We start from the raw sequence: 14,793 nt of genomic DNA on the forward strand, positions 1-14,793 counted from the left end.
GTAATTTTCTTACCCTGTTGAGTGCAGTCAAGTAAAGTTTTTTTTTGATTTTGAAACACGTTTTTGCCTTGTTTGAGTTACGCAACTTATTCAATGCTCAAGTCTAAGAAAGATTTTGAAATATGCGACGATATTGGCTGCCTGAGTGGTAAGTTTATGGACAAATGCTGAATTTTTTTCAAAACTGGTGCGCTTTTAGATGCAATTTGTACGTTCTTCAAAAAACTCTCATGTTGGTTAATGCCGCCAAAACTTCTAACGGATGCCAGAACTCGCAAGCTTCTTCTGTGAGCTTTGGACAGCTGAATGGGGATACAAAGATTAACCTTGTTCTGGCATCCAAGACAACACATTGTGGACCGAATGTGCCTCCAAATGTGAAGTTTGTCATCGACACTGGACTTAAACGAGAGGTAAAATGTATAAACTCTTACGTTGTCCTGCAAAGTCATTCCACATTAATTCATTCCACGAAGGAACTATGACATCCAGTGATTTTTCCCGCGCTGTTCAGTTACCTCAAAGGAAGCTCCTACGGAATTGTTTGAGGCATCTAGTTTTGGTCGTGTTTAAAAAGAGAACTCAAAGCTTGGAGAAAAAATATGAAAATTAGTTTTTTTTTTGGTTTACTTTGTTGTCTTTGTTTCACTGATAGAAATTAATTTGCTGTAAAATACTAGGATAGTCGACTAAAATATAACCAAAATTAGTCGATATCGAAAAAGTGACCCTTAAGAATGCTGGCCCAAAAAAAAGGTGCATAAACAGGTCGGTAGACATTAAGGAGAGGGGTGAGTTGCAATAGCACGTGCCCTATCTCTCGACCTCTCCATTCTTGTTTTCAGAAATGGTACGACTGTGAGACGGACTCGGAGTCTCTGTTCCTGAACTGGATCAGCAGGTCCGAATTGAGACAACGAGAGAGTCGCATTGACCGCTCGCCTGTATTGCAATGTGTGAATGAACCAACGAACTGTGGAAACGAAGAATATGAAGAAAATGGCTCAGCTCATATGCCATTGTTCATTCATTTGTACACTCTAGAGCGGTAAACATAAATACACTCTTTTTAACCTCTCAGGCTGCAATTTATTTTTTTATTGGTCAGCCCTCAATTTGGTTCCGCGCGAAAACTTCAAAATTGGCGCTCTAATGGCAACAGGAGCAGTGAACCGCCCAGGCAAAATATTTTTCGTTTTTGGTTTGAAGTTTCGTTTGAACATGTTCTCTAGTTCTTATGCGATGTCAGGAGAACTTATGTTTCAGTATGTCAGAACTCAGAGAGTTCGATGTTCCTCAGATTGAGAAAAGATCACTGGAGCGTCTGTGCCTGCAAGCCAAACTCCTTCGATCTTCTGATTCTGTCAGCGCCTCTGGAAGTCCAGGTCAACATATGTCAACGCCTGCTTCTAGCTCAAACTCTTTCAACCAGATTCCTCTACCCACGAGCCAGAGTTACCTAGCGACCAGCATACAAACTCAGTCCACTCCAGTTAAATTGACAATCAATTCTGCTAACTTGGCAGGATTCCTAATGCAATCCGTTACTTGTCCACCACAAAAGGCTCTGAAAAATGCTCTGCAAAATTTGTCTGCAATGGACGCCATGGACAAAAAGGAGGAACTGACCGAATTGGGGAAGTATCTAGCAGACCTTCATATACCAGCTTATTTGGGAAAAATAGCTATTTACAGTGTCATACTCAAATGTCTAGACCCCATTCTGACTATCATTTGCTCAATGATATACGGGAGTCCATTCAGGGAAAATCTGAATGGATCGAGTGGCAAGTTGTCAATTCAAAGATCGTTCGAATCCGTGCTTCATTTCTCGGCCAGCGTATGTTCCGATCATTTGGCGATGTTGAGGGCATTCCAGGCATGGCAGAAATCCAAGACATGTGAAACTGCTATTTCACAAGGTCAATGCAATCAGCCGGGAGGTATACCGTCCACGACATATTCTTCGTTCCAGTACATCTCAAACAGCAACCAGTTCTGCTTAGAAAACAATTTGAGTGCAGCCAAAATGGAACTGATCAGTGGTAAAAGGTAAGGTTTTTGGCTCTAGTTAACTCATCGAGGCCTTTAATTTGCCATTTCAGTTGTGCCGTGTTCGTATCAATGATTTAGAAGCCATGCAGCATTCAATTTGTAGACAGTCCTAAATTTTGTTGTTTAAGGGTACATGCTAAGTTTTTTTTCTAAAGAAGCACTAACCTTAACTTTTATTACTTTCTATGCAGACCTGGAGTTTTAGCGCACCTGTCTGAAATTACGGAACAAATTCGCATGTCTTATGGTATTTTCGTCACGTTTCAGGAAGTTTTTCTGAAGTTAGTTCAAATATAACTTCCAATGAACAAAATGTTTTTGCATTCCTTACTTATCATTTTCATGAAACTATCTTTCAGTTAGTTTAAAAATAATTTGCAATGAACAAAAATTTTAAAGAAAGAAATTGGACTTTTTGATGCTGTCCAGGGTCGATCTGATGACATTCTGCGTGCAATGGCAGACGTGATCACTACTACACCACATCACCTAGGATTATAACTTTATCTTCTTTTTCTTTCTATGCAGACGTGGAATTTTCGTCATCAGTGCGTTTGATTTGTCGAAAGTTACGGAAAAATTTCGCAAATCTTATTGTGTTTTCGTCACGTTTCGGAAATTTTTCTGAAGTTATTTAAATATAACTTCGAATGAATAAAAAGATTTTGCTTTCCTTATTTGTTACTTTCATGAAAATTGTCGTTCTGATGCTATCCAGGATCGAACTGAAGACCTTCTGCGTGTTAGGCAGACGTGATAAAGCTACACCACTGCACCTGAGTTTGCTCAAGTAGCTTCTTTTTCTTGTTTTGCACACCTGGAATTTTTGTCATCAGTGCATTTGTCGAAAACTACGAAAAGACTTCGCATGTCTTAATGTATTTTCGTCACGTGTCAGGCGATTTTTCTGGAGTTAGTTGAAATATAATTTCCAGTGAACAAAAACTTTGTACAATCTTTTTTTAAAATCATTTTCATGATAATTGTCTTTCTGATGCTGTCCAGGATCGAACTGGAGACCTTCTGCGTGTGAGGCAGACGTGATAACCGCTACATCACAACACCTGAGGTTACTCAAGTAGCTTCTTTTTGTTGTTTTGCAGACCTGGAGTTTTTGCCATCAGCGCACCTGTTGAAAGTTAAGGAACAAATCGCATCATGTTTTATTGTAATTTCGTCACATTTCAATAATTTTTTTCTGAAAATAGTTTAAATATACACTTTATCACCTGCGAGATTTCAAAGTTATCTTTTTTTTTCTTATTATGCAGACCTGGTATTTTTGCCATCAGCGCACCTGTCGAAAGTTACGAAACAAATTCGCATGTCTTATTGTATTTTCCTCAGGTGTCAGGCAATTTTCTGGAGTTAGTTGAAATATAATTTCCAACGAACGAAATCTTTGTACAGTCCTTATTCATCATTTTTATGATAATTGACTTGATGAAGCTATCATGGATCGAACTGGAGACTTTCTGCGTGTGAGGCAGACGTGATAACCGCTTCACCACAGCACCTGAGCTTTCTTAAGTAGCTTCTTTTTCTTGTTTTGCAGACCTGGAGTTTTTGTCATCCATGCATTTGTCGAAAATTACGGAAAAATTTCCCATGTCTTTTTGTGTTTTGGTCTTGTGTCAGGTAATTTTTCTGGAGTAGCTTCTTTTTCTTGATTTGCAGGCCTAGAATTTTTGTCATCAGTGCATTTGTCGTAATTTACGGAAAAATTCCCCATGTCTTATTGTATTTTCGTCAAGTTTCAGGCATTTTTTCTGGAGATAGTTGGAATATAATTTTCAACGAACAAAATCTTTGTACAGTCCTTATTCATCATTATTATGATAATTGACTTAATGATGCTGTCCAGTACCGATTTGGAGACCTTCTTCCTGTGAGGCAGACGCGCTAATCGCTACACCACAGCACCTGAGCTTTTTCAAATAGCTTCTTTTTCTTGTTTTGCAGACCTGGAATTTTTGTCATCAGTGCATATGTCAAAAGTTACGTAAAAATTCGCATGACTTATTGCAATTTCATCACGTGTCCGGCAATTTTTCTGGAGTTAGTTTTACCGTTTTTTCCAATGAAAAAAATCTTTGTGCAATCCATATTTATCAATTCTATGAAACTGGACTTTCTGATGCTGTCCAGGATCGAACTGGAGACCTTCTGCGTGTAAGGCAGACTTGATAACCGCTACACCACAGCATCTGAGCTTACTCAGGTAGCTTCTTTTTCTTGTTTTCTATGCAGACGTGGAATTTTTGTCATCAGTGCATTTAATTTGTCGAAAGTTACCGAAAAATTTCGCAAATCTTATTGTGTTTTCGTCACGTTCCGGTAAATTTTTCTGAAGTTATTTAAATATGACTTCGAATGAATAAAAAGATTTTGTTTTCCTTACTTGTTACTTTCATGAAAATTGTCGTTCTGATGCTATCCAGGATCGAACTGAAGACCTTCTGCGTGTTAGGCAGACGTGATAAAGCTACACCACAGCACCTGAGTTTGCTCAAGTAGCTTCTTTTTCTTGTTTTTCACACCTGGAATTTTTGTCATCAGTGCATTTGTCGAAAACTACGAAAAGACTTCGCATGTCTTAATGTATTTTCGTCACGTCTCAGGCAATTTTTCTGGAGTTATTTGAAATATAATTTCCAGCGAACAAAAACTTTGTTCAATCTTTTTTTTTTATCATTTTCATGATAATTGTCTTTCTGATGCTGTCCAGGATTGAACTGGAGACCTTCTGCGTGTGAGGCAGACGTGATAACCGCTACATCACAACACCTGAGGTTTCTCAAGTAGCTTCTTTTTCTTGTTTTTCACACCTGGAATTTTGTCATCAGTGCATTTGTCGAAAACTACGAAAAGACTTCGCATGTCTTAATGTATTTTCGTCACGTCTCAGGCAATTTTTCTGGAGTTATTTGAAATATAATTTCAAGCGAACAAAAACTTTGTTCAATCTTTTTTTTATCATTTTCATGATAATTGTCTTTCTGATGCTGTCCAGGATCGAACTGGAGACCTTCTGCGTGTGAGGCAGACGTGATAACCGCTACATCACAACACCTGAGGTTTCTCAAGGAGCTTCTTTTTGTTGTTTTGCAGACCTGGAGTTTTTGCCATTAGCGCACCTGTCGAAAGTTACGGAACAAATCGCATGTTTTATTATAATTTCGCCACGTTTCAATAATTTTTTTCTGAAAATAGTTTAAATATACACCTTATCACCTGCGAGATTTCAAAGTTATCTTTTTTTTCTTATTATGCAGACCTGGTATTTTTGCCGTCAGCGCACCTGTCGAAAGTTACGAAACAAATTCGCATGTCTTATTGTGTTTTCCTCAGGTGTCAGGCAATTTTCTGGAGTTAGTTGAAATATAATTTCCAACAAACGAAATCTTTGTACAGTCCTTATTCATCATTTTTATGATAATTGATTAGATGAAGCTATCATGGATCGAACTGGAGACTTTCTGCGTGTGAGGCAGACGTGATAACCGCTTCACTACAGCACCTGAGCTTTTTTAAGTAGCTTCTTTTTCTTGTTTTGCAGACCTGGAATTTTTGTCATCCATGCAATTGTCGAAAATTACGGAAAAATTTCCCATGTCTTTTTGTATTTTCGTCACGTGTCAGGTAATTTTTCTGGAGTAGCTTCTTTTTCTTGATTTGCAGGCCTAGAATTTTTGTCATCAGTGCATTTGTCGTAAATTGCGGAAAAATTTCCCATGTCTTATTGTATTTTCGTCACGTTCAAAGCATTTTTTCTGGAGTTAGTTGGAATATAATTTTCAACGAACAAAATCTTTGTACAGTCCTTATTCATCAATTTTATGATAATTGACTCAATGATGCTGTCCAGTACCGATTTGAAGACCTTCTGCGTGTCAGGCAGACGCGCTAACCGCTACACCACAGCACCTGAGCTTTTTCAAGTAGCTTCTTTTTCTTGTTTTGCAGACCTGGAATTTTTGTCATCAGTTCATATGTCAAAAGTTACGTAAAAATTTCGCATGACTTATTGTAATTTCATCACGTGTCAGGCAATTGTCTGGAGTTAGTTTTACCATATTTTCCAATGAGAAAATCTTTGTGCAATCCATATTTATCAATTCTATGAAACTGGACTTTCTGATGCTGTCCAGGATCGAACTGGAGACCTGCGTGTTAGGCAGACGTGATAACCGCTACACCACTGCATCTGAGATTACTCAAGTAGCTTCTTTTTCTTGTTTTGCAGACCTGGAATTTTTGTCATCACTGCATTTGTCGAAAACTACGAAAAGACTTCGCATGTCTTAATGTATTTTCGTCACGTCTCAGGCAATTTTTCTGGAGTTATTTGAAATATAATTTCCAGCGAACAAAAACTTTGTTCAATCTTTTTTTTTTATCATTTTCATGATAATTGTCTTTCTGATGCTGTCCAGGATTGAACTGGAGACCTTCTGCGTGTGAGGCAGACGTGATAACCGCTACATCACAACACCTGAGGTTTCTCAAGTAGCTTCTTTTTCTTGTTTTTCACACCTGGAATTTTGTCATCAGTGCATTTGTCGAAAACTACGAAAAGACTTCGCATGTCTTAATGTATTTTCGTCACGTCTCAGGCAATTTTTCTGGAGTTATTTGAAATATAATTTCCAGCGAACAAAAACTTTGTTCAATCTTTTTTTTATCATTTTCATGATAATTGTCTTTCTGATGCTGTCCAGGATCGAACTGGAGACCTTCTGCGTGTGAGGCAGACGTGATAACCGCTACATCACAACACCTGAGGTTTCTCAAGGAGCTTCTTTTTGTTGTTTTGCAGACCTGGAGTTTTTGCCATTAGCGCACCTGTCGAAAGTTACGGAACAAATCGCATGTTTTATTATAATTTCGCCACGTTTCAATAATTTTTTTCTGAAAATAGTTTAAATATACACTTTATCACCTGCGAGATTTCAAAGTTATCTTTTTTTTCTTATTATGCAGACCTGGTATTTTTGCCGTCAGCGCACCTGTCGAAAGTTACGAAACAAATTCGCATGTCTTATTGTGTTTTCCTCAGGTGTCAGGCAATTTTCTGGAGTTAGTTGAAATATAATTTCCAACAAACGAAATCTTTGTACAGTCCTTATTCATCATTCTTATGATAATTGATTAGATGAAGCTATCATGGATCGAACTGGAGACTTTCTGCGTGTGAGGCAGACGTGATAACCGCTTCACTACAGCACCTGAGCTTTTTTAAGTAGCTTCTTTTTCTTGTTTTGCAGACCTGGAATTTTTGTCATCCATGCAATTGTCGAAAATTACGGAAAAATTTCCCATGTCTTTTTGTATTTTCGTCACGTGTCAGGTAATTTTTCTGGAGTAGCTTCTTTTTCTTGATTTGCAGGCCTAGAATTTTTGTCATCAGTGCATTTGTCGTAAATTACGGAAAAATTTCCCATGTCTTATTGTATTTTCGTCACGTTCAAAGCATTTTTTCTGGAGTTAGTTGGAATATAATTTTCAACGAACAAAATCTTTGTACAGTCCTTATTCATCAATTTTATGATAATTGACTCAATGATGCTGTCCAGTACCGATTTGAAGACCTTCTGCGTGTCAGGCAGACGCGCTAACCGCTACACCACAGCACCTGAGCTTTTTCAAGTAGCTTCTTTTTCTTGTTTTGCAGACCTGGAATTTTTGTCATCAGTTCATATGTCAAAAGTTACGTAAAAATTTCGCATGACTTATTGTAATTTCATCACGTGTCAGGCAATTGTCTGGAGTTAGTTTTACCATATTTTCCAATGAGAAAATCTTTGTGCAATCCATATTTATCAATTCTATGAAACTGGACTTTCTGATGCTGTCCAGGATCGAACTGGAGACCTTCTGCGTGTAAGGCAGACGTGATAACCGCTACACCACTGCATCTGAGATTGCTCAAGTAGCTTCTTTTTCTTGTTTTGCAGACCTGGAATTTTTGTCATCACTGCATTTGTCGAAAACTACGAAAAGACTTCGCATGTCTTAATGTATTTTCGTCACGTCTCAGGCAATTTTTCTGGAGTTATTTGAAATATAATTTCCAGCGAACAAAAACTTTGTTCAATCTTTTTTTTTTATCATTTTCATGATAATTGTCTTTCTGATGCTGTCCAGGATTGAACTGGAGACCTTCTGCGTGTGAGGCAGACGTGATAACCGCTACATCACAACACCTGAGGTTTCTCAAGTAGCTTCTTTTTCTTGTTTTTCACACCTGGAATTTTGTCATCAGTGCATTTGTCGAAAACTACGAAAAGACTTCGCATGTCTTAATGTATTTTCGTCACGTCTCAGGCAATTTTTCTGGAGTTATTTGAAATATAATTTCCAGCGAACAAAAACTTTGTTCAATCTTTTTTTTTATCATTTTCATGATAATTGTCTTTCTGATGCTGTCCAGGATCGAACTGGAGACCTTCTGCGTGTGAGGCAGACGTGATAACCGCTACATCACAACACCTGAGGTTTCTCAAGGAGCTTCTTTTTGTTGTTTTGCAGACCTGGAGTTTTTGCCATTAGCGCACCTGTCGAAAGTTACGGAACAAATCGCATGTTTTATTATAATTTCGCCACGTTTCAATAATTTTTTTCTGAAAATAGTTTAAGTATACACTTTATCACCTGCGAGATTTCAAAGTTATCTTTTTTTTCTTATTATGCAGACCTGGTATTTTTGCCGTCAGCGCACCTGTCGAAAGTTACGAAACAAATTCGCATGTCTTATTGTGTTTTCCTCAGGTGTCAGGCAATTTTCTGGAGTTAGTTGAAATATAATTTCCAACAAACGAAATCTTTGTACAGTCCTTATTCATCATTTTTATGATAATTGATTAGATGAAGCTATCATGGATCGAACTGGAGACTTTCTGCGTGTGAGGCAGACGTGATAACCGCTTCACTACAGCACCTGAGCTTTTTTAAGTAGCTTCTTTTTCTTGTTTTGCAGACCTGGAATTTTTGTCATCCATGCAATTGTCGAAAATTACGGAAAAAATTTCCCATGTCTTTTTGTATTTTCGTCACGTGTCAGGTAATTTTTCTGGAGTAGCTTCTTTTTCTTGATTTGCAGGCCTAGAATTTTTGTCATCAGTGCATTTGTCGTAAATTACGGAAAAATTTCCCATGTCTTATTGTATTTTCGTCACGTTCAAAGCATTTTTTCTGGAGTTAGTTGGAATATAATTTTCAACGAACAAAATCTTTGTACAGTCCTTATTCATCAATTTTATGATAATTGACTCAATGATGCTGTCCAGTACCGATTTGAAGACCTTCTGCGTGTCAGGCAGACGCGCTAACCGCTACACCACAGCACCTGAGCTTTTTCAAGTAGCTTCTTTTTCTTGTTTTGCAGACCTGGAATTTTTGTCATCAGTTCATATGTCAAAAGTTACGTAAAAATTTCGCATGACTTATTGTAATTTCATCACGTGTCAGGCAATTGTCTGGAGTTAGTTTTACCATATTTTCCAATGAGAAAATCTTTGTGCAATCCATATTTATCAATTCTATGAAACTGGACTTTCTGATGCTGTCCAGGATCGAACTGGAGACCTTCTGCGTGTAAGGCAGACGTGATAACCGCTACACCACTGCATCTGAGATTACTCAAGTAGCTTCTTTTTCTTGTTTTGCAGACCTGGAATTTTTGTCATCACTGCATTTTTTGAAAATTACGGAAAATTTTCGCATGCCTTAATGAAATTTCGTCACGTGTCAGGCAATTTTTCTGGAGTTAGTTGAAATAAATTTTGCAACGAACAAATTTTTTGTACAGTCCATATTCAACATTTTTATGACAGTTGATTTCCTGATGCTATCCAGGATCGAACTGGAGACCTTCTGCGTGTAAGGCAGACGTGCGAAGCGCTACACCACAGCACCTGAGCTTTCTCAGGTAGCTTTTTGTTCTACTTTTCCAGACCTGGAATTTTCGTCATCAGTGCATATTTCAAAAGTTACAAATAAATTTCGCTTGTCTTATAGTAATTCCGTCAAGTGTCAGGCAATTCTTCTGGAGTTAGCTTTACCGTATTTTGCAATGAACAAAATCTTTGTGCAATTCCTACTTATCAAATTTATGAAACTGGACTTTCTGATGCTGTCCAGGATCGAACTGGAGACCTTCTGCGTGTGAGGCAGACGTGATAACCGCTACATCACAACACCTGAGGTTTCTCAAGGAGCTTTTTTTGTTGTTTTGCAGACCTTAAGTTTTTGCCATTAGCGCACCTGTCGAAAGTTACGGAACAAATCGCATGTTTTATTATAGTTTCGTCACGTTTCAATAATTTTTTTTCTGAAAATAGTTTAAATACACACTTTATCACCTGCGAGATTTCAAAGTTATCTTTTTTTTCCTATTATGCAAACCTGGTATTTTTGCCGTCAGCGCGCCTGTCGAAAGTTACGAAACAAATTCGCATGACTTATTGTGTTTTCCTCAGGTGTCAGGCAATTTTCTGGAGTTAGTTGAAACATAATTTCCAACAAACGAAATCTTTGTACAGTCCTTATTCATCATTTTTATGATAATTGATTTGATGAAGCTATCATGGATCGAACTGGAGACTTTCTGCGTGTGAGGCAGACGTGATAACCGCTTCACCACAGCACCTGAGCTTTTTTAAGTAGCTTCTTTTTCTTGTTTTGCAGACCTGGATTTTTTGTCATCAGTTCATATGTCAAAAGTTACGTAAAAATTTCGCATGACTTATTGTAATTTCATCACGTGTCAGGCAATTTTTCTGGAGTTAGTTTTACCATATTTTCCAATGAGAAAATCTTTGTGCAATCCATATTTATCAATTCTATGAAACTGGACTCTCTGATGCTGTCCAGGATCGAACTGGAGACCTTCTGCGTGTAAGGCAGACGTGATAACCGCTACACCACTGCATCTGAGCTTACTCAATTAGCTTCTTTTTCTTGTTTTGCAGACCTGGAATTTTTGTCATCACTGCATTTTTTGAAAATTACGGAAAATTTTCGCATGCCTTAATGAAATTTCGTCACGTGTCAGGCAATTTTTCTGGAGTTAGTTGGAATAAATTTTGCAACGAACAAATTTTTTGTACAGTCCATATTCAACATTTTTATGACAGTTGATTTCCTGATGCTATCCAGGATCGAACTGGAGACCTTCTGCGTGTAAGGCAGACGTGCGAAGCGCTACACCACAGCACCTGAGCTTTCTCAGGTAGCTTTTTGTTCTCCTTTTGCAGATCTGGAATTTTCGTCATCAGTGCATATTTCAAAAGTTACAAATAAATTTCGCTTGTCTTATAGTAATTCCGTCAAGTGTCAGGCAATTCTTCTGGAGTTAGCTTTACCGTATTTTGCAATGAACAAAATCTTTGTGCAATTCCTAATTATCAAATTTATGAAACTGGATTTTCTGATGCTGTCCAGGATCAAACTGGAGTCCTTCTGCGTGTAAGGCAGACGTGATAACCGCTACACCACAGCACCTGAGCGTTCTGAAGTAGCTTCTTTTTCTTGATTTGCAGACCTGGATTTTTTGTTATCAGTGCATATGTCAAAAGTTACGGAAAAATTTCGCATGTCTTATTGTAATTCCACCACATGTCAGGCAATTTTTCTGGAGTTAGTTTTACCTTATTTTGCAATGAAGAAAATCTTTGTGCAATTCCTATTTATCAATTCTGTGAAACTGGACTTTCTGATGCTGTCCAGGATCGAACTGGAGACCTTCTGCGTGTAAGGCAGACGTGATAACCGCTACACCACTGCATCTGAGCTTGCGCAAGTAGCTTCTTTTCTTGTTTTGCACACCTGGAATTTTCGTCATCAGTGCATTTGTCGAAAATTTCGGAAAAAGTTTGCATGTCTTTATTTATTTTCGTCACATTTTAGGCAATTTTTCCTGGAGTTAATGAAATATATTTTTCAACGAACAAATTCTTTGTACAGTTATTATTCTTCATTTTTATGGCAGTTGACTTTCTGATGCGGTCCAGGATTGACTTGGAGAACTTCTGCATGATAGGCAGACGCGCTAGCCGCTACGCCACAGCACCTGAGCTTTTTCAAGTAGCTTCGTTTTCTTCTTTTGCAGACCTGTAATTTTTGTTATCAGTGCATTTGTCGAAAGTTACGGAAAAATTTCGCATGTCTTTTTGTATTTTCGTCACGTGTCAGGTAATTTTTCTGGAGTAGCTTCTTTTTCTTGATTTGCAGGCCTAGAATTTTTGTCATCAGTGCATTTGTCGTAAATTACGGAAAAATTTCGCATGTCTTTTTGTATTTTCGTCACGTGTCAGGTAATTTTTCTGGAGTAGCTTCTTTTTCTTGATTTGCAGGCCTAGAATTTTTGCCATCAGCGCACCTGTCGAAAGTTACGAAACAAATTTGCATGTCTTATTGTGTTTTCCTCAGGTTTCAAGCAATTTTCTGGAGTTTGTTGAAATATAATTTCCAATAAACGAAATCTTTGTACAGTCCTTATTCATCATTTTTATGATAATTGGTTAGATGAAGCTATCATGGATCGAACTGGAGACCTTCTGCGTGTAAGGCAGACGTGATAACCGCTACAACACAGCACCTGAGCGTTCTGAAATAGCTTCTTTTTCTTGATTTGCAGACCTGGATTTTTTGTTATCAGTGCATATGTCAAAAGTTACGGAAAAATTTCGCATGTCTAATTGTAATTCCACCACATGTCAGGCAATTTTTCTGGAGTTAGTTTTACCTTATTTTGCAATGAACAAAATCTTTGTGCAATTCCTACTTATCAAATTTATGAAACTGGACTTTCTGATGCTGTCCAGGATCAAACTGGAGTCCTTCTGCGTGTAAGGCAGACGTGATAACCGCTACACCACAGCACCTGAGCGTTCTGAAGTAGCTTCTTTTTCTTGATTTGCAGACCTGGATTTTTTGTTATCAGTGCATATGTCAAAAGTTACGGAAAAATTTCGCATGTCTTATTGTAATTCCACCACATGTCAGGCAATTTTTCTGGAGTTAGTTTTACCTTATTTTGCAATGAAGAAAATCTTTGTGCAATTCCTATTTATCAATTCTGTGAAACTGGACTTTCTGATGCTGTCCAGGATCGAACTGGAGACCTTCTGCGTGTAAGGCAGACGTGATAACCGCTACACCACTGCACCTGAGCTTGCGCAAGTAGCTTCTTTTCTTGTTTTGCACACCTGGAATTTTCGTCATCAGTGCATTTGTCGAAAATTTCGGAAAAAGTTTGCATGTCTTTATTTATTTTCGTCACATTTTAGGCAATTTTTCCTGGAGTTAATGAAATATATTTTTCAACGAACAAATTCTTTGTACAGTTATTATTCATCATTTTTATGGCAGTTGACTTTCTGATGCGGTCCAGGATGGACTTGGAGAACTTCTGCATGATAGGCAGACGCGCTAACCGCTACGCCACAGCACCTGAGCTTTTTCAAGTAGCTTCGTTTTCTTCTTTTGCAGACCTGTAATTTTTGTTATCAGTGCATTTGTCGAAAGTTACGGAAAAATTTCGCATGTCTTTTTGTATTTTCGTCACGTGTCAGGTAATTTTTCTGGAGTAGCTTCTTTTTCTTGATTTGCAGGCCTAGAATTTTTGTCATCAGTGCATTTGTCGTAAATTACGGAAAAATTTCGCATGTCTTTTTGTATTTTCGTCACGTGTCAGGTAATTTTTCTGGAGTAGCTTCTTTTTCTTGATTCGCAGGCCTAGAATTTTTGCCATCAGCGCACCTGTCGAAAGTTACGAAACAAATTCGCATGTCTTATTGTGTTTTCCTCAGGTGTCAAGCAATTTTCTGGAGTTTGTTGAAATATAATTTCCAACAAACGAAATCTTTGTACAGTCCTTATTCATCATTTTTATGATAATTGATTTGATGAAGCTATCATGGATCGAACTGGAGACTTTCTGCGTGTGAGGCAGACGTGATAACCGCTTCACCACAGCACCTGAGCTTTTTTAAGAAGCTTCTTTTTCTTGTTTTGCAGACCTGGAGTTTTTGTCATCCATGCAATTGTCGAAAATTGCGGAAAAATTTCCCATGTCTTTTTGTATTTTCGTCACGTTCAAAGCATTTTTTCTGGAGTTAGTTGGAATATAATTTTCAACGAACAAAATCTTTGTACAGTCCTTATTCATCAATTTTATGATAATTGACTCAATGATGCTGTCCAGTACCGATTTGGAGACCTTCTGCGTGTCAGGCAGACGCGCTAACCGCTACACCACAGCACCTGAGCTTTTTCAAGTAGTTTCTTTTTCTTGTTTTGCAGACCTGGAATTTTTGTCATCAGTTCATATGTCAAAAGTTACGTAAAAATTTCGCATGACTTATTGTAATTTCATCACGTGTCAGGCAATTTTTCTGGAATTAGTTTTACCATATTTTCCAATGAGAATTTCTTTGTGCAATCCATATTTATTAATTCTATGAAACTGGACTTTCTGATGCTGTCCAGGATCGAACTGGAGACCTTCTGCGTGTAAGGCAGACGTGATAACCGCTACACCACTGCATCTGAGCTTACTCAAGTAGCTTCTTTTTCTTGTTTTGCAGACCTGGAATTTTTGTCATCACTGCATGTTTTTGAAAATTACGGAAAATTTTCGCATGCCTTAATGAAATTTCGTCACGTGTCAGGCAATTTTTCTGGAGTTAGTTGAAATAAATTTTGAATCTAACAAATTTTTTGTACAGTCCATAT

General features: G+C 37.8%; 1 protein-coding gene and 17 non-coding genes across 18 annotated transcripts in view; 1 reads left to right on the forward strand and 17 right to left on the reverse strand.

Moving 5' to 3' along the window:
• The first annotated feature begins 481 nt into the window (after positions 1 to 481).
• Positions 482 to 14,793, forward strand: part of LOC134848630 (uncharacterized) — a 244,181-nt gene continuing 229,869 nt past the window's right edge. Inside the window, exons 1-3 of the mRNA XM_063866148.1 lie at positions 482 to 508; positions 846 to 1,048; positions 1,267 to 2,052. Of these exons, the coding sequence (XP_063722218.1) occupies positions 482 to 508; positions 846 to 1,048; positions 1,267 to 2,052 (1,016 nt within the window). The remainder of the gene's footprint in view (positions 509 to 845; positions 1,049 to 1,266; positions 2,053 to 14,793) is intronic.
• Trnav-cac (transfer RNA valine (anticodon CAC)) lies at positions 3,048 to 3,120 on the reverse strand. Its single transcript has one exon. It is a non-coding gene; the product is annotated as a tRNA-Val (tRNA).
• Positions 4,191 to 4,263, reverse strand: Trnav-uac (transfer RNA valine (anticodon UAC)). The gene has a single exon. It is a non-coding gene; the product is annotated as a tRNA-Val (tRNA).
• On the reverse strand, positions 4,771 to 4,843 carry Trnav-cac (transfer RNA valine (anticodon CAC)). The gene has a single exon. It is a non-coding gene; the product is annotated as a tRNA-Val (tRNA).
• On the reverse strand, positions 5,056 to 5,128 carry Trnav-cac (transfer RNA valine (anticodon CAC)). Its single transcript has one exon. It is a non-coding gene; the product is annotated as a tRNA-Val (tRNA).
• Trnav-cac (transfer RNA valine (anticodon CAC)) lies at positions 6,479 to 6,551 on the reverse strand. The gene has a single exon. It is a non-coding gene; the product is annotated as a tRNA-Val (tRNA).
• Trnav-cac (transfer RNA valine (anticodon CAC)) lies at positions 6,764 to 6,836 on the reverse strand. The gene has a single exon. It is a non-coding gene; the product is annotated as a tRNA-Val (tRNA).
• Trnav-uac (transfer RNA valine (anticodon UAC)) lies at positions 7,902 to 7,974 on the reverse strand. The gene has a single exon. It is a non-coding gene; the product is annotated as a tRNA-Val (tRNA).
• On the reverse strand, positions 8,190 to 8,262 carry Trnav-cac (transfer RNA valine (anticodon CAC)). The gene has a single exon. It is a non-coding gene; the product is annotated as a tRNA-Val (tRNA).
• Positions 8,476 to 8,548, reverse strand: Trnav-cac (transfer RNA valine (anticodon CAC)). Its single transcript has one exon. It is a non-coding gene; the product is annotated as a tRNA-Val (tRNA).
• On the reverse strand, positions 9,615 to 9,687 carry Trnav-uac (transfer RNA valine (anticodon UAC)). Its single transcript has one exon. It is a non-coding gene; the product is annotated as a tRNA-Val (tRNA).
• Trnav-cac (transfer RNA valine (anticodon CAC)) lies at positions 10,185 to 10,257 on the reverse strand. The gene has a single exon. It is a non-coding gene; the product is annotated as a tRNA-Val (tRNA).
• Trnav-uac (transfer RNA valine (anticodon UAC)) lies at positions 10,917 to 10,989 on the reverse strand. The gene has a single exon. It is a non-coding gene; the product is annotated as a tRNA-Val (tRNA).
• On the reverse strand, positions 11,487 to 11,559 carry Trnav-uac (transfer RNA valine (anticodon UAC)). Its single transcript has one exon. It is a non-coding gene; the product is annotated as a tRNA-Val (tRNA).
• Positions 11,772 to 11,844, reverse strand: Trnav-uac (transfer RNA valine (anticodon UAC)). The gene has a single exon. It is a non-coding gene; the product is annotated as a tRNA-Val (tRNA).
• Positions 12,869 to 12,941, reverse strand: Trnav-uac (transfer RNA valine (anticodon UAC)). The gene has a single exon. It is a non-coding gene; the product is annotated as a tRNA-Val (tRNA).
• Positions 13,154 to 13,226, reverse strand: Trnav-uac (transfer RNA valine (anticodon UAC)). The gene has a single exon. It is a non-coding gene; the product is annotated as a tRNA-Val (tRNA).
• On the reverse strand, positions 14,535 to 14,607 carry Trnav-uac (transfer RNA valine (anticodon UAC)). The gene has a single exon. It is a non-coding gene; the product is annotated as a tRNA-Val (tRNA).

Source organism: Symsagittifera roscoffensis, chromosome 6 (assembly GCF_963678635.1).
Source record: "Symsagittifera roscoffensis chromosome 6, txSymRosc1.1, whole genome shotgun sequence".
NCBI classification, from domain to species: Eukaryota; Metazoa; Xenacoelomorpha; order Acoela; family Convolutidae; genus Symsagittifera; species Symsagittifera roscoffensis.